The sequence below is a fragment of the Nelumbo lutea genome, chromosome 5 (genome assembly GCF_056320005.1).
Source record: "Nelumbo lutea isolate HS-2025 chromosome 5, American lotus-T2T, whole genome shotgun sequence".
Lineage (NCBI taxonomy): Eukaryota > Viridiplantae > Streptophyta > Magnoliopsida > Proteales > Nelumbonaceae > Nelumbo > Nelumbo lutea.
Window position 1 is genome coordinate 60,294,453 of NC_142688.1, and position 20,972 is coordinate 60,315,424.

General features: G+C 37.6%; 1 protein-coding gene across 2 annotated transcripts in view; it reads left to right on the forward strand.

Moving 5' to 3' along the window:
* The window catches only part of LOC148852660 (ENTH/VHS/GAT family protein), a 61,886-nt gene that overhangs the window by 21,591 nt on the left and 19,323 nt on the right, over positions 1-20,972 (forward strand). For both annotated transcript variants that reach the window (XM_088944650.1, XM_088944651.1), the window contains exon 7: positions 17,542-17,617. In XM_088944650.1, coding sequence (XP_088800776.1) covers positions 17,542-17,617 — 76 coding nt within the window. The remainder of the gene's footprint in view (positions 1-17,541; positions 17,618-20,972) is intronic.

Sequence of the window (20,972 nt, forward strand, 5' to 3'; positions counted from 1 at the left end):
AATTAACAATTATTGTCTTATTGTCTTGTTTTATTATTGTTAATCAATTAACTCTTCTTTTTTTGTTAAACAATTCCCCCCCACCTTTCCCATTTGTTTCCTGCCAAAATGGTGGTATTCCACATCCTAGGAATTGAGAATGTAATCCCACCTTTTTCCTATCCCATCTCATAGCACCCCACAAACCAAATGTGGGAAGGAAAGAATATTCAAGAATATTCCATATTTTCACTTCTTATCCCATTTACCAAACAGAGCCTTATTGCGATATAGCAATGAAAGCCTACAATTGTATTCTGATTCGTAGGTTTTTGGTTTGCATTGTCTGAGGGAAGGCAAAATAGAAACTAAATTTAACTTTTGTTAACTTGTCATTCTCACTCTCTCTCTCTCCCCATATATATGTGTGTGTGTGTGTGTGTGTGTGTGTGTGTACGCGCACACGCGCGCGTGAATAGTTTATTGTTATCTTGCAGATGCATCAAAATAAGGGATGGAATGGTCTGTGCAAATTAGATTGCAAAATTGGATTGACCTTGTATATTTGGATGGTGTGTTGCACAGAACATTATTTTGGCATCCAAGTCTCCAGTTTGCAAAGCCCTTGCCTTGTTACCGGAAATAATAAACAATATATTTGGATGATTTTCAGAATAAAAAAAGAGAATAAACAAGCAGAAAGCATAAAATAAAGAAGAAAGGACGTAAATGCTGTATTCAAGTGGGTGAGGACTGTAAATGGGGTGTAGCTGATTCCCTTGCTAAGCAAGGGGTCATAAGACAGTAACATTTTTGGGCTTCATTGTAAATTTGTTTGCATTTTTGGGTTGACAGTCTTTTCAGCTGAATGTATTAATTTTATCTACTTGCTAATAAAATATATTTATTTACTGATAAAAGAAATAAAAATAAAAGTAAAGAAGAAGAGAGGAGGAAGAGAAGACAAGCGTATGTTTGAAGACAACTCCCAATTTTGGGCTGCTATGTTGTCCATCTATGTTATATGGTAACTGCCGTAAATAAACATATGTCCCTGTCTAGGTAAGAAGTAATGCTTAAAATCCCACTAATACTGAAGTCCCAATAAAGAAACAAAAGTGAAAAATAAAAGATAAATATAGCCCACTTTTTGACATGCCTCCTCAAGCTGAGCATAGAGATTACATGCCCAGCATGCCTACATAGAAATCAAGAGCTTTCCTATATACAAATTAAGCTTTGATTCGATAGCATCTTTAGTGAAGACATCTACCAAGTACCAACTCTCCTAAAGCCACAAATGAAAGACACACCTTGCATGAAAGTACCTTTTCTCTGATAAAATGTTATTGACTTCAATATGCTCTGTCTTATCATGTTGAACTTGGTTATCAGCTATGTTAATGGCTGTTTGGTTGTAATAATACATTGTCATAGGCCTTTGATATACAATTGATAGTTCCTTTAGCAATGATCTCAACCATAACATCTTAGGGACACCATGTGCCATTGCCCTGTATTCTGCTTCAACATTAGACCGGGTTACAAAAGTTTTTGACCTCTTGTGATCCACAGAGCTAAACTAATCAGTATTTCAAAGGATTCGATCCTCATGTGGTCATAGTCCAAACAAAATTCCCTTCCTAGGTTGACTCTTCAAGTTGTAGAGACAAAGGGGAGGGCTAGTTTTGTCTTTTTCCTTTTGTATACTATCTGCGCACTATTTGTTTTATTGTTGTACACTCTGTGTCTTGAGGATAGATTGGTCCTTTTACCTCTTAATATAAATATTACTTTCTGGGAATGGCTAGTAACTTTTTGGACAAAGTCGTATATTGGTCTCTCTTCTCTCCTCTTATTCGAACCTTTTTCAACATGGTATGACAGCAGGTCACGATCTGATCTGCTGGTAAGGGTTCATCTATCCTCTGTTTCTCTGCTGTTAGGAGCACATTCTCTAGTTGGCTTTTCAATCACCCAAAATCAGTTCTGTTTTCTAGGGTTTTACGCAACCCGAACCCGAACTGGTGTTACCCTTGTATTTCTCTTGGGAGGCATCTCATCTCTATAAATCTCTGGATTTGTGGTCACCTAGAAGAGTTTTACTGATTCCCCTTGGCTGGAGTAGAGTAAATCAGTTTTTTAAGAATATTTTTTATTCTTCTCTTGGAGCAGCTACTGCTATAGATTCTCTTTCTGGACAAGTGATCAACACTTTAGTAGTCTTTGTGTTGTCAGCTACTCTGGTTAATCATTTCGACCAGGTTTGGCGTTTCCTCTTCTCTCTCTTATCATTTTCTTCAAGAGGGTTCTGTTTCATCTTGCAAGGTGTTTAATAAATGTTCTCTTAGACTGTTCTTTGGCTGCTTTGTGTGGCTTGTTAATCACCTCCATTTGATTACTCTCTACTACTGTTACACCACCATTGTTGCTTGTTTTTCTGTTTCAATGGCAGAGGAAAGAACTGATATTCTTCCCATCAAGTTTAATGGATCTAACTATGCCTTGTGGAAGTTTCACTTCCAATTTTATGTTGAAGAGAGGGTCTTTGGGGCTATTTGGATGGATCAACTACTAAGCCCAATGATACTGATGTTAAGGCCGTAAAACAATGGAAAATTGACAATGCAAAAGTTACCTCTCAGATCCTTGGTTTGGTTGAAATTGGTATTGCTATTCCGATGTGTGGGTATAGGATTGCTTGTGAGATGTATCAATATCTTGAAAAGGTATATCAATAGTCTATTTTTTCTAGGTAATATCAAATAGAGGTTGACATATTCTCTTACCATCAAGGAGAGAGAAATATTCAAGAGTATTATGTCGGATTCATCAACTTATGGATTGAATATGAATTGGTGCACATGGGAGAGGATCCTTCATCTTGTTGTGTCAAGTTTATGAAGACAAACTTTGATAGAAGAAGGATTATGCACTTTCTGATACATCTTAGGCCTGACTATGAAGTTATTAGGTTTAACATTCTGTTTAGGGTAATACTACTAGACCTAGATACTATTCTTGGGGAACTTCTTAGATTAAAAACCAAGTTGACTACTCAAATTGGTCTTGATGGGAAGAGGGACTCTAGTTTGTATACTGTTTTTCTTGCTACTAGACCCAAAGAGAAGAAAGATTCTTTCAGGTACAATGTTTTTCTTGCTACAAGACCCAAAGAGAAGAAAGATTCTTTCAGGTACAGTGTTTTGAATGTAAAGAATTTGGTCATGTGAATTTACATTGTAAAAAGAAGAATACCAACACTTATTGCAAGCAGCAAGGGCATATTATATCAGAATGCCCTACTTGGCCTTGGGCCTAGTCAGAAGAAAGTTCAACATAAAGCATATGAAACTTCAGTAGAGAGTTCAGATAGCTTATCCTCTTCTGCTTCCTTGGTGCCAAGGGGGGAATTTCAGGTGTCATGACAGAAGAAAAGATTCGTTAGCTTATGTCCACGACCATTTCTTCTGCTTTTTCTGCTATTGGCTTGTCTGGTAAGTCTTATTCTTTTTGTCCTTCACCTAATCATTCGTGGATCATCGACTTTGGTGCCTCTAATCATATGACAGGGGTCTCTTTTGGTCAGTCACCTAAATCCTTCTCTTCTGATAGACACATTGTTACTGTTAATGGTGAAAAGCTAAATATTATTGGATGTGATGACCTTTTTTTTATACTTCTATGTCATCTCCTTTTCACCTACCAAAGAACTTGTTTGTGTCCTAACTTACAACCAATTTTCTCTCTGTTGGACAACTTTTTGAAGATGAAAATATTGTTTACTTTTCTTTTGATGGCTGTTTGATACAGTGCCGTAGATTGGGTACTCTATTCACTTTGGAGTTAAAGAAGAAGGATTTATCCACATCTACTTCTTGTTTACTTTCTACTACTTGTTTTCAATTCTAGTTGTAATAATATTTGGCATTTATGGCACAAATTCCTTGGACATCCTTATTCTAAGAAACTAGATTGTTTGTTTACTTCCAGTAGTTTATCATCACTTTTAGTTACGGTGCTTAAAGATACTAATGAAGCTTGCATCACTTGCTCTTGTGTAAAAGTCATGTTTTGCCCTTTCCTTCTTCAGCTGAGCATGCTTTTATACCTTTTCAACTTATACATAGCAATGTTTGGTTGTCTCCAATTATTTCTAGGTTGGGTTTCAAGTATTTTGTGACTTTTATTGATGATTGTACCCTCTTCACTTGGATTTATTGTCTTCATAGGAAATCAAAAGTTTTTCCTTCTTATAAACTATTTTAGGCTTGGGCTACCACTTAGGTTAAATGTACAATTTGCATCCTACGTTCTAATTCAGGGGGAGAGTACTTTGATGAAGTCATGAAGACTTTCAAAACTACTTGAAACAAGGCATCCAATCCCATAAATAATATCTTGGCACTCCACAACAAAATGGAGTGGTAGAACGGAAGAATAAGCACATCTTGAGTGTTGTGAGAAACTGAGAACTCTTTTCTAAGATTCACATGTACCTATCTAATTTTGGGTGAAGGCGGTCAGCACTGTTGTATTCCTAATAAAATCTTCTACCTTCATCAATTTTTGGTAATTTTTCTCCTTTCCTTTCTTGTTTTTACCGTCCATTAGACTTCTCCATGCTTCATGTGTTTGGTCATGTTTGTTTTGTTCATCTTCCTTCACAAGAATGTACTAAGCTCTTTGCTCAAGTAGTGTTGTGTGCTTTTGTGGGCTATAGTCTATATTATAAAGGCTTTCTTGCTATGATTCCAAGGCTCGTCACATTCACATTTCTTAGCATGCCATTTTTCTTGAAAACATCTCTTACTTTGAATATATTGTTAAGTTGCCTGCTCCATCTATTTCCTCGTTACATAGCTTTGACTTTGTAGATTTGACAGAAGCCTCTTCAAACTTTTTTTTTTCTAGAAGTGGCTAGTTGGTCCAACCCCTGTGCCTCTTCCTTCTTCATCACCAGATGTTTTTCATACTAGTTCTACAGACATTGTAAGTTCCCCCAATCCTGCATTTGAGTCCAATTTATCTTCTACTCCTACTTTGCATCAGTAGTCTAGAGTTTCTTGACCCTCTGATCGCTATGATTTTCCTTTAGACAATAGCTCCTTGTTTGTTGTGTTGTCATCTATAGATATTCTCAAATCCTACGTCTTACCAACAGACTACTACTCTTCCTCATTGAAAAGATGCCATGGAGAACGAACTTTAATCCATTCTTGAGAATGGCACATGGGAGCTTATTCCTCTTCCTCATGCCTCTGTAATTGGTAGCGAATGGGTTTACTCTGTAAAGTTGACACCAAATGTGAGTCTTGGTTGATATAAGGCTCCTCTTGTAGTTCAAGGCTATAGGCAAGAGCATGGGATAGACTATGACGAGACTTTTGCACTATTAGCAAAGATGACTACTATTTGATTATTTTTGGCTATCTTTGCAATGAAGAATTGGGAGATTTATTAGATTGATGCGAAGAATGCTTTTCTTCATGGAGAGTTGAAGGAAGTTGTGTACATGAAACCTCCTCTCGAGTATTGTGGTAATCCTCAACTTGTTTGTCATCTCAAGAAACCCCTATGTGGTCTTAAATAGGCTCCTAGGACCTGGTTTGATATAGTGTTTTCAACCCACCATTGACCAGGTCAGTTGACCTAGATGGTTGGACCGTTGACCCATTCATCTCAAGAAACCTTCTGTAGCATTTTCAAATTATTGATTTTTCTATGAATTGCATCCCAACAAAAAGCTTTATTTTAGGGGGAATGGGTTTGCACTAGAACTCTTTCAAGGGAAACAAAGGAGAGGATAGAAAATTACAAAGAGACTTTTTTTTTTTTGATCAATAACAGAAACTTTGTTAAGAATTATGAAGCTTTAGGTACAAAAAGGGGGAGATAAAGAGTCTTATCTCCCCATCAGAAAATTACAATGAAAGAAGATTAAAAATTAGCTCAAAAAATAGCCTCCCTATTCACCCCTTGCTTGGCCAACCCATCTGCAAAAGAATTAGCAGTCCACCCAGCTGTATTGAATTACAAAGAGACTTGAAAATAGAAGCACTGATTTTTCACTGACATTGATTCTCCACCCTCTTCCTTTCTATGCATCTTGTCCCTATTTTGATCCTAGGTCCTTCCCTAAAGTTCCCACAAACACTAGTACAGGTCATGTCACTTGGTGTGTGACTATTGTAAGGGTAAAGAAGCAAGTTATTAATAAGAGGCAAACACTAGTACAGGTCATGCCATTTGGTGTGTGACTATTGTAAGGGTAAAGAAGCAAGTTATTAATAAGAAAGACAAGGATCATTTGGTGTGTAACTATTGCAAGGGTACTAGACACACCAAAGATACTTGTCTTAAGTAACATGATCATCCTTCATGGTTAAAGAAGGAAAACAACTCTAAAGGCTGAGTGCTCAGTGTTGTGAATATTGAGAAGTCTATTGGAGTTGCCCCTGCTAAGCACTACTACTAGAAATTCTTCCATTTCCAAGGAAGAGTTAATTGGCTTGAGCCTCCTTTTTTCCTAGTTCGAAGTTAACAATGGTAGTGCCTCTTGCTCTGGTGGTGTCACAACCTCCTCCTTTTTCCATTTAGGTGATCTTGCTTTTAGAAATTCTTCCATTGTCTCCTTGTCCACTGATTTAGAAGCTTTCGACCACATGATGCTTGGAATTATCAAGAATTCTATTAGATGATTCTCACTCAATTTGGGAAGTCCATCAAGATTTTCATATCAAATAATGGAAGAGAATACTTTTAAAAAAATGAGTATGTTATTAGCAGAAAAAGAAGTTATTCATCAAATTTTGTGCATTTATACCCCACAACAAGATTTGGTAGCAGAGAGGAAAAATCGACAATTAATAAAGTTACTTGTGGGATGTTATATACTATGCGCCTCGTCACTTTTGGGTTGAAGGTGTATTGATGGCAACCTATCTCATTAGTCAAATGCCATCTCATAGTCTTCATTTGTACTCTCCCTTTTCTCTTCTTTATCCTAGTCAGTCCCCTTTTTCTGTCCATCCTTGGATTTTTGGTTGTATGCAATATATTCATGTGTGAAGTCCACATTATTCTATGTTTGATCCTAAAGCTCAGTCTTCTTGGGGTGTTCTACTTGAAAGAGTTGCATATGCTATGACCCTATAATTGGTAAATAGTATGTTCTTGAACCTTCTTTGCAAGTTTACTTAGATGGCTGGATAAGAAGAAGGTTGTGGAAGCTATTGGTGATATATCACCAAAATCACCTCTATTGGATTCAGATTCAAGTAACTCTCCTCTCATTGTTGGTTCTTCTCCTACAGAAATTCAGATAATGCAAGAAAAGAAGAAAAGAGAGAAAGAGAAAGAAGAAGAAAGAAGTTTCAGCAATAGGTTGTGGAAGAAGAAAGGAAGGGAAGAGAGAACAGAAGAATTCAAACCTCTCTCTCTAGCTCCCTTTCATCACTTTTATTAATAATTCTAAGTCTGAGTACAATTACTTGGATGCCCTTAATGGGGCAGCCAACACTAAAGAACTAATTAAAGAAAATAAAAGAAGGCCCATAACTAAGAAATATAACTTTTAAATACTACTTAAAAGAAATAAAGAACACTAAGGCCCATCGGCTCATTCTCACTACACTCCCCGTCAAGCTGAGCATAGATGTCAATCATGCCCAGCTTGCTTACATAATGTTGAAGCTTTGCCTTTGGGACTCCCTTAGAAAATCTGTTAGCTGCTCTTCTGATGCAATGAAAGGTAGACACACCTCTCTTGAGGCCTCTTTCCCATATAAAGTGTCTGTCTACCTCAATGTGCTTAGTTCTATCATGCTGAACTAAGTTGTGAGCAATGTTAATAGCAGCTTGGTTATCACAATACAACATCAGTGGCTTGTCACATGAAACATCCATCTCATTAAGGAGAGATCTAAGCCAGAATAACTCAAAAACACCATGCACCATAGCTTTATACTTTGTCTCAGCTGAAGATCTAACAACCATTGATTGCTTTTTGCTTTTCCAGGAAACAATGTTTCCAACTACCATGGCACAATATCCTGATGTGGATCTTCTGTCATCCACATTTACTGCCGAATCAACATCTATATATTCTTCTACCTTCATGTGTCCATGTTTAGCAAATAATATTACCCTTCCTGAGGGTTCCCTTAAGGTAGCATAACACCCTTTCTGCAACAACCATATGTGTGTCTCTGGGATCTTGCATGAACTGGCTGATGACACTCACAACATATGAAATGTCTAGACAAGTCATACATAGATAAAAAAAGTTTCCCTAGTAATATCTGAAACACTCCCCTGTTAGCTAAAAGTTCTCCATCATTAGTTGAGAGTTTATGATTCACATCAATAGGGGCAGAGGCAGGTTTAGCACCAAGTTTTTCAGTCTCAGTAAGAAGGTCTAGCACATACTTCCGTTGAGAAATAAAGATACCTTGGAGCTAGCAACCTCAATGCCTAGAAAATACTACAACTCCCTTAAATCTTTAATTTCAAATTCAGAACTAAGAAACTTCTTGAGAGCACTAACTTCTTCTGTATCACTGCCAATAACCACAATATCATCTACATAAACTATAAGAAATGTCACCAGAGTGCCTTTTCTCTTAACAAAAAGGGTATGATTTGATTGAGTCTGAGTGTAGATGAACTGAACAAGGCCAGTCCTAAACCTGTCAAACCAAGCACATGGAGATTGTTTTAGGCCATAAAGTGATTTCTTCAATCTACACACCTTACCTTGCATTTCCTTGCCATATATACCAGGAGGAACGAACATATATACCTCTTCAGTGAGATCACCATTCAGGAATGCATTCTTAACATCAAATTGATACAGAGGCCAATCATAGCTCATCATCTTAGCAATTGGAGAAAATGTCTTAGTGTAATCTATCCCATATACTTGGGTATATCCCTTGGCAACAAGCCGAGCCTTAAACCTCTCAATTGACCCATCTGCACGATACTTGATAGTGAAAACCCACTTGCACACAACAGGTTCCTTCCTAGCTCAAGTCAACAATATCCCAGGTATTGCTTTTATGAAAGGCTTCTATTTTAGTACTCATAGCATCCCTCCAATCTGGTGTGGTTAAGGCTTCTGAAATAGACTTTGGGATGGATTAAGAGGAAATAGAGGCTAGAAACGCATAGTAGGATGGGGACAACAAGCTGTAGGAAAGGTGTTTGGAAATACAATGAGCTATACATTTCCTCTTACCTTTTCTCAAAGCAATAGGTAGGTCAAGGCCTGGAAACGAGGGTGCTGGTGGAGGAGGTGATGGACATGCCCTCTCTTCAATAATTGGGAGCGCCTGAGACTCAACTGGAGGTGTGGGATCAACCTGTGTTTGCCTTAGCCTTTGCCACTAGTACCACCTCTGGAGAATAGGATGAATGGAAACAACTGGAGGACTAGTAGGAGGGGGAGGAGCGGGAGTGGAAGACCTCAAAGGAGAGGATCCCTCCATGGGAATGGGGTTAACTGTGGAGGGCTCAACACAAGACTCAATTGGAGTTGGCAAAGGAATGGATGAAGAAAACAACTCGAGAGATCTCTCCCCTTCAGAAGGATGGCTATAAAAAGGAACTAACTCTGCAAAGGTGACATCCATGGAAACAAACCGGGTGCCACTAATGGGATCAAAACAACAACACCCTTTCTATGTGGAGGCATAACAAAGGAAGATACACTTTTGAACCTTGGGGTCAAACTTGTGTCATTTGGATCTGGGAATGTGGACATCACAAGTGCAACCAAAGACCCATAGAGGAATAGAAAATCTCAACATCAGGAAATAGGACTCCAAAAGGAGATTTTAACCCCAAGACTCAAGAAGGCATGTAGTTAATAAAGTAGGTAGCTATTAAAACTTCATTACCCTAAAACTTCACAAGAACATGGGTAGCAAAAATAATGCTCCTTGTAACTTCCACAATGTGTCTGCTTTTCCTCTCCACTACTCCATTTTGTTGTGGAATGCGGGCACACGAACTCTGATGAATAACCCCAACCTTCTCAAGATAGGAGGTAAGGTCCTCAAAATATTCCTTAGCATTGTTTGATCGGAATATTTCGATGTGGGTATTAAACTGAGTATGTGTTCATGGAACTGTTGCACAAGTTTAGGCACTTTAGCCTGAGAGCACATAAGACCAAGTATATCGTGAAAAATCATCAATGAACATGATGAAATATTTATACCCACCCATACATGGTAAATGGTAAGGCCCCCACACATCAGAGTGAACAATATTAAACGAAATAGTTGATCTTTTATTGGTTGAAGGATAAGTGCTCTTACAATGCTTTGAGAACTCACAAGACTCACAATGAAGACTCGATAGGCTAATTCCTTTAAATCACTCTAGAAACAACTAACTTAATGGAGAAAAGGTCAAATGACCCAAATGACTATGATATAACATAATACGACTAGTGGACTTTGAAACAAATGCAGTTCTCTTAGGTTGTACTTGGCTCTGCTCAGGCATGCCTAACAAATAGATCCTGTTCGCCTCATGGCCACTCCCAATCACCTTTTAAGATTCTATGTCCTGGAAAACACAATATGAAGGAAAAAAGATCACACTGCAATTCAGGGATTTAGTCAAATTGCTAACTGAAAGAAAATTGGTATTAAGTTTAGGTACATGAAGAATAGATGATAAGGTCAAGGCATTAGAGGTCTTAATCTCTTCCTTTCCTGTGATAGGGGGCTTGGGAGCCATTTACAAGGGATATCTTGTCCCGGCTAGAAAAAAGTAGGTAAGAGGTGAATAACTGTGAAATACTGGTCATATGGTCAGAAGCACCATAATCAATTATCCAAGGGGTTTCATAAGTACCTAGTGGCTACAAGCCTTTCTCCCACCGGCTTTTCTCCACCCTGTCCTTGTTCACCTTGTGAAGAGGTGGCTACATTTGCATTTCCACCTTTTTCTAGTTTCAACCCTTTTTCTACCATTTTTTTTCTTGAATCTGGCAGGAACAAGCTCTGGATGCAGCTTCCAACATGTGTCTTTGGTGTGTTTAGACTACTTACAGTATTTACAGATAACATCTTTCTTCCTAGTGCTAACCTTCGGCTTCATCCCAACATTAGCATAGTGATCAGCTTGCGGCTCAACAGACTGAACTTGTCTTCTACTCTCCTCACTACTCACCATAGCATATGCCTAAGACAAAGTCACCTCATCCTTTGCTAAAACATTTTGCCTCAGAATATCATACTCCAAGTTGGGTTCGGTGAGGAACTCAAAGACCCGATTTCTCTCCACCAACCTCCTATATGTTTCTGCATCCTTTGTGCAACCCCAAAAAACAGTCTCCATCAGATCAATCTCTTGCCAAAGAGATTTCAGCATAGAGAAGTAGACTGCCAAGGGCTTCTCCCCCTATCTAAGATTATTCACATCATGCTTTAATTTGTATGCTCGAGCAACATTAAGCTTTTGGGAATAGGTCTTTGTGACACTATCCCACACTTCATTTGTAGTTTCCATCCACAGGTAATGCTGACTAATGTGTGGTTGCATAGAATTCACTAACCAACCCACTACTGTATAGTTTTCCTGCATCCACCTTTCATAGGTAGGATCATCCTCCTCCGGTTTCTTCTTGCTTCTGGTAATACAACCCCATTTTCCTCTACTATACACATGTATCTAAATAGATTGAGACCAAGCTAAATAATTGGTCCCATCTAGCTTCATAGTAGTCACAACTCCAAAAAGATTCTCCACTGACCTCCCATGTCCAAACTTGGAAGCCGGAATCTGTGGAATATTTGGTCTTTTCTCTAGTTTTCTCCATTGAGTAAACGGATGCAAACAAAAATCAAATTGGGGCTTTACTAGGCTAGATTTATTGTTCTAAGCAAAGAACAACCTTTCAACCCCCAAAATTAGGGTTTCACAGGGTCATGCGAGATGGAGAGAAAGAGAGAAACTTCAACCGCCCCTTCCAGAGGTTCTAGAATTCAATCCAACCAAAACCGCCCCTAATAAAAATGAAAAGGCTTATGCTTACCTCTGATCCCCAAGCGCCTGGTTCAAATCATCTCTACGACCTGTAACCTGTAACAAGGTTTCTCCAGTTATCTAGGGTTTTTGGGAAAAATCTCCAAGTACCTGCCCTGGGCTTCAACTGAGGATGAAAACCTCCACAAAACTCTCCAAAAACCTTCCTAATTGGGCTGCATAAGTAGCTGATTGATCAACCGATCAGTTCTTCATACACACTATGTATGGGCAAAGAAAGGATAAAAAAGTTGAAAGTGAGAACCCGCTTTGATACCAAGTTGAAAATTACACCTATAGTAATTCAGATAATGCAAGAAAAGAGAAAAATAGAGAAAGAGAAAGAAGAAGAAAGAAGAAGAAAGAAGTTTCAGCAATAGGTTGTGGAAGAAGAAAAGAAGGGAAGAGAGAAAAGAAGAATTCAAACATCTCTCTCTAGCCCCTTTTCATCACTTTTATTAATAATTCTAAGTCTGAGTACAGTTACTTGGATGCCCTTAATGGGGTGGCCAGCACTAAAGAAATGATTAAAGAAAATAAAAGAAGGCCCATAAGGCCCATAACTAAGAAACATAACTTTTAAATACTACTTAAAAGAAATAAAGAACACTAAGGCCCATTCAGCCCATTCTCACTACAGATTTACCTATTCTCAAAGGAAAGGAGCTAGGTGGTGTACTTTAAAACCTATCTCCAACTTTGTTTCCTACACATTTGTCCTCATCCTACAAGTCTTTCTTGCTGCCATTTATTCCATTCCTATACCTAAAAATGTCTCGAAAGCCTTGTCTAAACCATGGTGAAAAGCTGTCATGGGCAGTGAGATAGAGGCTCTCATTAATAATGAAGCTTGGTAGTTTGTAGATCTACTAGAAGGGAAGGAACCAGTGGAGTGTAGACGGGATTTTACAGTAAAGTATAAATTTGATGATTCTATGGATAGATATAAAGCTAAGCTTGTAGCTGATGGTTACACACGGACATATAGCATTGGTTACAATGAGATGTTTGCCCCTGTAGCTAAAATGAACTCTTTAGTGGCTGTAGTTGCTAATAAATTTTGGTCATTATACCAATTAGATGTGAAGAATTACATGGTGACTTGAAGGAAGAGGTATATATGCTTCCACCATAGGTGTTAAGGTGACTTTTGGGAAGGTTTGCAGTTGAAGCAATCACCAAGAGCTTAGTTTGGCCTATTCAGCATAACAGTTAAGAGATATGGGTATAGTCAAAGACATGTTGATCACTCTTTTTGGTGTAGATGAGGGAGGCCTTACTTTATCCTTAATTGTGTTTGTTGATGATAGTTATGACAAGTGATCACTATGAAGAAATTTAGTAGCTGAAGTCCTTAGCACCAGACTTTAAGATCAAAGGTTTGGGGGATCTCAAGTATTTTCTAGGTATTGAGGTTGCAAGGTTGAAGAGCCACAAAGAAAATATATTCTTGATCTTCTTGAAGAAATTAGAAAATTGGGTGCTAAGCCTTTAGATACACAATCATTCCCAATCTTCATCTCAATTATGGTGATGGTGAATTGTTGGAACTTAGAAAATAAGGGAACGTATCGAAGACTTGTGGAGTTAATATATGCATTTACCTTGTACTCTTCACATGAAAGTGGTTGAAAGTATTTTTTGTTACTCGAAGACCTCACCTAGTAGGGGATTACTTTTACATAATCATTGACACTTGTAGCTTAAGACTCATATAGAGGTGTAAAGTGGGCCGTGCTGCCCTCCTAGGTGAAAAGTTTGGGGACCGGCCTGGCACGGCCCACAGCCCAAGCCCGTGCAGGCCCGTGCCGTGGGCTGGGGTCGTGTCAGGCTGGGCCATAGGGCGGGCCATGGGCATGGGCCGAATCGGGCTAGACTGGTGTTTTGACTTTTTTTGTTTTTTTTTTTGAAAATTTTGATTTCTTTTCTAAGTAAAAGTGTAAAACTAAAATGTTTAACTTTCCTTTGAGCTTTGGGAACTATTTGAAAAATTAAGAAATGAGAAACGAGAAACCTTACACATAAATGAAAAAAACACTTGCTTGAATGATGGAATAACAAACTGGCAGAAAAATAGGAATTTTATTTCATTTAAATTTGAATGATTCAAATTACAAAGCATACAATGGTTGGATACTTGGATGAATGAAATATGAAAATAGAATAAATTAATAAAATATAAAAAATACAATATAGTTACAAATTGAAAATACAAAATTACATTGTTAAAAAAATAACAAATAAATTAAATAAAATTAAAACATAAAATTACATTGTGTTTGTGTTGTTTCTCTCCCTTCTTCTTCTTCTTCTTCTTCTTCTTCTTCTTCTTCTTCTTTCTTATGTGTGAGCAAATGTCTGCTCAAATGGTCAGTACCACCCTTGCCACAATAGCTAAAGTCTTTCCTACATTTTTGGCAAATTGCTCTTTTTCCCTTCCCCTCAACATCCTCTACTTTATATTTTCCAAACCGGGCTACTCAACTTAGAGGCCCTCTTTTTCTTTCCCCTAGTATTAGTACCAAGGGTGAAAGTTCCATCAATATTAATAACATCCATGCCAGTGCTAACGCTATCATGATGCGACTGAATATCGTCGACAGTGAACATGTTGGGGAATTGGTTTCGGGAAGAGCCAACCATTCTTTTTTAAATTCTAAAAAAATAAAAATTAATTTAATTGGATTTACCCGGACTACCGGTTCATAATCCCAACTTGATTTCAACGGTTAAAGCCTTTCAACTCCAAGAGTCCAAGCCTCCCAAATTGCTAACTTGAGATACTTGAGCTGGTTGAGCAAGCCTTCTTATTGTTGAAACTTCAATAAAGTTGAGAATTGGAGAATCAACCAATCAGCCAATCAGAGTTAACTCATATCGCAGAGAATGTATTAGAGAGAGAGAAGAGATTAAGAGAATTGTTGAATTGGTGTGATGGGCTATTTATAGGAATTGAAAATAATTCAATTGCCCAAAATACCCTAAAAATTAGTTGTTTTTTGGTTGTTGGGAGGGGTATTTTGGTCATTGTAAAGTTATTTATAACTTTACCCAAAATGCTCCCCTAAACTAGTTGTTATATAGTTGTTGGAGGGGCATTTGTGTCATTTTTTCTCCCTCCATAACCAAAATACATAAATACCCGACATTTATAAAAAAAATACATAAAAACGCCCCATATGAAAAAGCTGAAACTAGCTGTTGGGGGGGGTACCCAACGGCTAGTTCTCGGATGGTCCGAGCACGGCTTGCGAGCCGGGCTGGGCCATGCCGTGCCGGCCCGTGAACTTCAAACCCTAGGCCCAGCATGGCACGACCCATCGTGCCAGGCCTGGCATGGCCCGTGTGCCGTCATGTCGTGCCGGTCCAAAGTCGGGCCGGGCCCGATTTACACCTCTAGACTCATATACTAATGCTCATTGGATAGGTCCAAAGTCGGTCCAAAGACTGTTGATGACCAACACTACTTCTGGTTATTGCATCTTATTAGCGGGAAATCTGGTGACAGAATTTTAAAACAAAATTTGGTGGGAAGATCTAATAGAAAAGCTGGATTCAGGTCCATAACTAATTGCATATCTAAATTCATGTGGGTGGAGTTATAATTGGGGGAGCCTGGTATTGTTTCCCAAGAGCCCATGAGACTATATTATGAGAACAAGGCTGCAATTAGTATGCTCACAATCCTGTTCAGCATGGTTATACAAAATACTTGTGCAGGTTGATAGACATTTTCTAAGAGAGAAGGTTAACATGAAAGGAATCTACGTGCTATATGTCAAGATTGAGGATCAATTATCTTATTTTTAACTGAGAATTTGATTAAGAAAGAATTAGATGCTATTTTGAGCAAGTTGGGCATGATTGACATCCATGATCCACCATTGATTAGTGTAGAAAGCTTTAGATTGTCCACTGTTATGTGTATTTTTCGTATTATTACCAAACAATGGTGGTGATGTAATTCTTCCTTATTTAAGAGTTAAATAACAATGTTAAGTGTGGGCCAATAGAAAGGCTATTACTCTCTATTAACTCTTTTGGTTCTCTCTTTGTTTTTTTTTTTCTTTTTTTTTTTTTTGATCAGTGAAAGATAATTTTATTAATTTAAAAACAGATTACAAGTATTTTCCAGCGTAATAAAGTATAGAAAGGTCCCAGAATACAAAGATCATTGACCCTCTATTTTAACACATTCAGCTACAGTTTTGCCTAAAATAGAGAAGGCCTATCAACTCCCTGTTTTGCTAGAGTGTTTGCCAGTCCATTTGCTGTCTTTTTGGTCCACCCAAATGTAGAGAAAAATTTCGTAGCCAGTAGCTCAATCTCCCTGAATGCAAATCTGTACTTCCATGGTGCTGAGCTCACTTGCTTAGCCCAAGAGATGACCAACAGTGAGTCCCCATCCACTTCCAATTCTCTAGCTTCTAAATGCACTGCTAATTTCAAACCTTGCAACAGTGCCATTGTCTCTGCCTGAACCGTGTCTCTATACCCAGTGGGCCTTGAGAATAACGCCACAATCTCTCCAAGATGATTTCTGAAAACTCCCCCTATTCCATCCCTCCCTAGGTTCCCAAAGGAGCTACTATCAGAGTTCAGCTTCAATTTATTTGGCCCTGGTGGTTTCCAATCCACCTTGGTCCATTCTTTATGTGATTCCATTTGTGCCACCTCCTTCCATTTTTACCCAGTGTGCAGATCTGATTTTTATAGTTTCAATTACTTCCTCCTTAGATCTTCTCTTCTCAGAGAAAATCCTTTGATTTCTTTCTTCCCAGATGGTCCAAACTACAGCTGCTCTTGTTACCCTCCATTAGAATTTTGCCCTTTTTTTTTCTGTTACCACAGGACATTGGATCTAAAAAGGCTGACTACATCTTCTCAGAGAAAATACTTTCATTGTTCTCTCTTCTTCTTCCTTTCTTCTCCTTTCTTCTCTATCTCTACTCATTTCTGTAAGGTACACAAAGCTCTAGTTGATTATTCCTAGACCCTCAAAAGTATGCTTCAGTTTGTTTAAGGTGTATTGACAGAAATCCTTAGCAAACCACAATAGCCTTGGACCATATCAAAGACTATGTAGGTTGGAAGGACTTGTAGAGAGGAAAAAGGTCACCATTATGAGTAAACATCACCTGTTGTATATGCTATGCGTTTTACCACTTAGGATCATTACTGCAATAATCATTTATTCATGTATAGAAGAGTTTGAAATATCTTGCTTGGGTACCTAAGCTCAATCCATTTTGAACAATGGGAGAATGGCTTTCTTACAATTCCATTCTTTGAAGGAAACAGAGCAAAACCAAACTGCGTAGATAGAAAATTTTGTTTAAAACAAAGTATGAAGATATCTATGCTATTTTTTATTTTCTATTTGACTTGTAAATTAGTGGCTATTACACATGTTGCCTATTCTAGGGTTATGCTTAATATAATAAATACTCAAGGAACTTCCTAAAATGGATGCATGTGAGGTCTTCTATCTGTCCTTACACTATATTTATTCGGTTACAGTATTATTCAAAAGGCTAGTGCTGCTCTTGAGGTTTTGAGAGAAGTGCTGGATGCCATTGATACTCAACATCCTGAGGTAATCTCTCTCTCTATCCATCTATCTATCTATCTATCTATATGTGTTGTTTATTACATACCTATTTATTTATCTATATACATTGAGACTAACAAGGGGTCAGTTATACAGGTACCATTATGTTGCATTGGTTAATATTGTAGAGGAAGTTTGTTTAGTTATGCTGATCCCATTCAAACTGGTCCTGTGACAATGAGCCTGAATATATCAAATTATATCTGGAACTTCCAACAAGCCAGATTTATGAATGTTTCAAGTGCTGATGTAGGGCTATGTTCCTTACATAGAAAGTCACTTCAACAATATGAATTTAGAACATTTAGTTAGAGGATTTGAACCCATTGTATACTCTCTTAGGATGCTTTTTGAAGGAAAATAACAGGGTATACATGTATATGAGTATATAATAGGGCCAACCCCCCAAAAGACGAAGGATATTCCTATGTACAATTCTCTCACCCTGATTAAGGAGACCAATATATCCAAGGTCCATCGATGGTCAACCAGGGATATTCCTGTGTACAATCTTCTTCATTAATGCTTGAAGTGTTTGTTCTTGTCTTGGGATTGTTGCCATGCCAGCACTATTTGTTTCTTATAGTGCATTTTTGGGCCTGGGTCAAATCAGTGTTTTACAAGCGAAAGGCGCAAGGCGAGGCGCGTGCCTTTTTGAGGCAAGGCACACAATTTTTTGAAAAGTCAAAAAAAAAAAAGAAAAAAATTGAAGGTATATTTAAAAAACATATTCCTAAACTTCAATTAAATTAAATAACTACAAAAATCTGAAATAATCATGCTCTTAAATAATCACCAATGACCAATCAACATTAAGTTCATGACTTAAAGAAAGCTACAAGCCATTAATGTAATACAATGAACAATCACATAGAGTTAGAATCATATCATAGGCAATTTTCTTTCAAAAAAAGAGACAGACAATTTTCTTTCAAAAAAAGACATAGATTATAGACATAGAGTCATACACAATTTTCTACCCAAAAAATGAGTCATAGAGTCAAAGGCAAATTTCTACAAAACAAAAGTCATAGACAATTTTCTATATATATATATATATATATATAAAAGAAGAGTCTAAGGTTTCAGCCATTCTTCAAGACTCAATCAACATCCTCTTCATCTTCACTTGGAAGTTCAACTTCATCTCCATTGTCATCTGACTTGTAGTCATCAAAATCCTCTTCCATTTCTTCTTCAACTTCAACTTCAACGTTAATATCAACTTCTTCTTCCTCTTCTTCATCTTCCAATTGAAGCTGTCTTGTTCTTTTTCTACTAGATTTTGTTGCTCTTGCTTGTGAAGTTGAAGCTCTACACCTTGTATACCTAGTGGCTCTTCAACTCCAGAAGCACAAGCAATATCTCCCCATGTTAGTGTATCATCATCAAACACCAATTCAGCTTCTACATCATCTTCATCACGTCCTACCTCCCCATTAACCATTCATTACTCTCATCTATATCTTTTAATGAATGGGATTATTGGTGCTACGTGAGTCAAAACTTTCTTTAAGCATCTGGTTGAACTTAACAAACACCAAGTCATTCAACCGCTTCTGATCCAACCAATTTCTTTTCTTAGTATGAATCTGTTAATTCAAAAGATTAAGTAGAAACACCAAATATGGTCCACTAATCAGCTAACAAGTATAAATATTAACTGAATTAGTGATTAGATTAACTAAAATATTAAGAGAATCAAATATTATATTAAATCAATGTTATTTACCTGGTGCTTTAATCTTCCTTTGGGAAATAGCCATATCAAAACCAAAAATGCCTTCTGCATTCTTATACTTGGATATTTCATTAGTGATTTCACTTTTCTTGTTCTTGTCCTTCTCAAGCATCTCAATTACTTTAAAAAACCCTGTCATAACCTCTTCATCTGTTTTAATTCTCTCTTGATCATCATAATAAAATTGGGGGTTCAAAAAGTAACTAGCTGCATGCAATGGTTGATGGAGTTGGCATTCCCACCTCTTATCAATAATTTCAAAAATGTCTTCATATTTTTCTTTCCTTCCACCAAATGCCTTGTCAGTGACCTCTTTTGCTCGGTCCATAGCCTCATAAATATGACCCATGGAAGACTTGTTTTCATGATCCACCAACCTTAATACACAAACAAGAGGGCCACACACTTTAAGAGTAAAGATGACATTATTCCAAAATGTGGGTGTCATGAATGTCTCCCATACTCTTTTCCCTTTTGCTTCTTTTATCCATTTGCTATCATTCCATTACTTTGAGTTGAACAAATCTCTCAAATTCTTCCTTTTGTTTGTATATACTCGGCAATGTGAAAGGAAATAACAAAACAAGTTTTTTCTGGCCTAATCAATTCTCTCTGATTTGTGAAATTCCTCATCAGGTTCAATAAACCTGAATGGTTATAGATATACTCCGTAAGTGCAATTTCCCTCTCAATTGCTCTCTTCACAGTAGGCAACTTCCCAATGTCTTTCAATATCAAGTGCAAACAACGGGTAGCACACGGTGTCCATGCCAAATGAGGATGCTTAGCCATCGAAAACTTCCCTAATAATACAAGAAAACAATTCAAGAAATATGAACTTAAGAAGGGTGACTTTGACATGTCAGAAGACTAGAGGAAAGTTAAATAGAAATAATAACAAAGTATAAAACTCATCAGCTAGGACATAATTTGATGTGTTGTCAGTAATAACTTGGAGAACATTTTTCTCACCAATTCTCTCCACCATCTTGTTAAGCAAAATAAATAACCTCTAAGTTGTTTTTACTTCACTTGAAGCATCAATGCTCTCTATAAACATTGTCCCAGCACGGCTATGGACCAACAGATTTATGAGGGTCCTATCCTTTCTATCCATCCACCCATTAGACATAAGAGAACAACCCCATTTTTCCCGAGACTCCTTATGGTGTTGAAGCAATGTTTCTGTATAGTCAACCTCCTTCAAGGAAGGAACTCGCAACTCATAGTAACTTGGGATTTTTAATCCCGGACCAAATTGCCCTATTGCCTCTACCATTGCTTTAAAACTTTTCTCACTCGGTATTCAAGGGAATACCAGCTTGATAAAACCATCTAGCAATGCGTATGCATACTTGCTCTCTCCCTTCTTTATTATACACATCACTAATAGTGGTTTGCTTCATCTTTTTCTGTTCTCTTCTCAAATTTACAATTTCTTATGGGCTTGGAGTAGGAAAAAATATATCCAAAGGCCCCTTTTTCCTTCTTATGGGGGGCTGTTTAGAACTTCTTTTTGAACCTGAAGCAGTGGGAATGTGATCACCACCACAAGCACTTCAACCTTGTCCCCCATCTCATCTTCCATCATATTTTCAA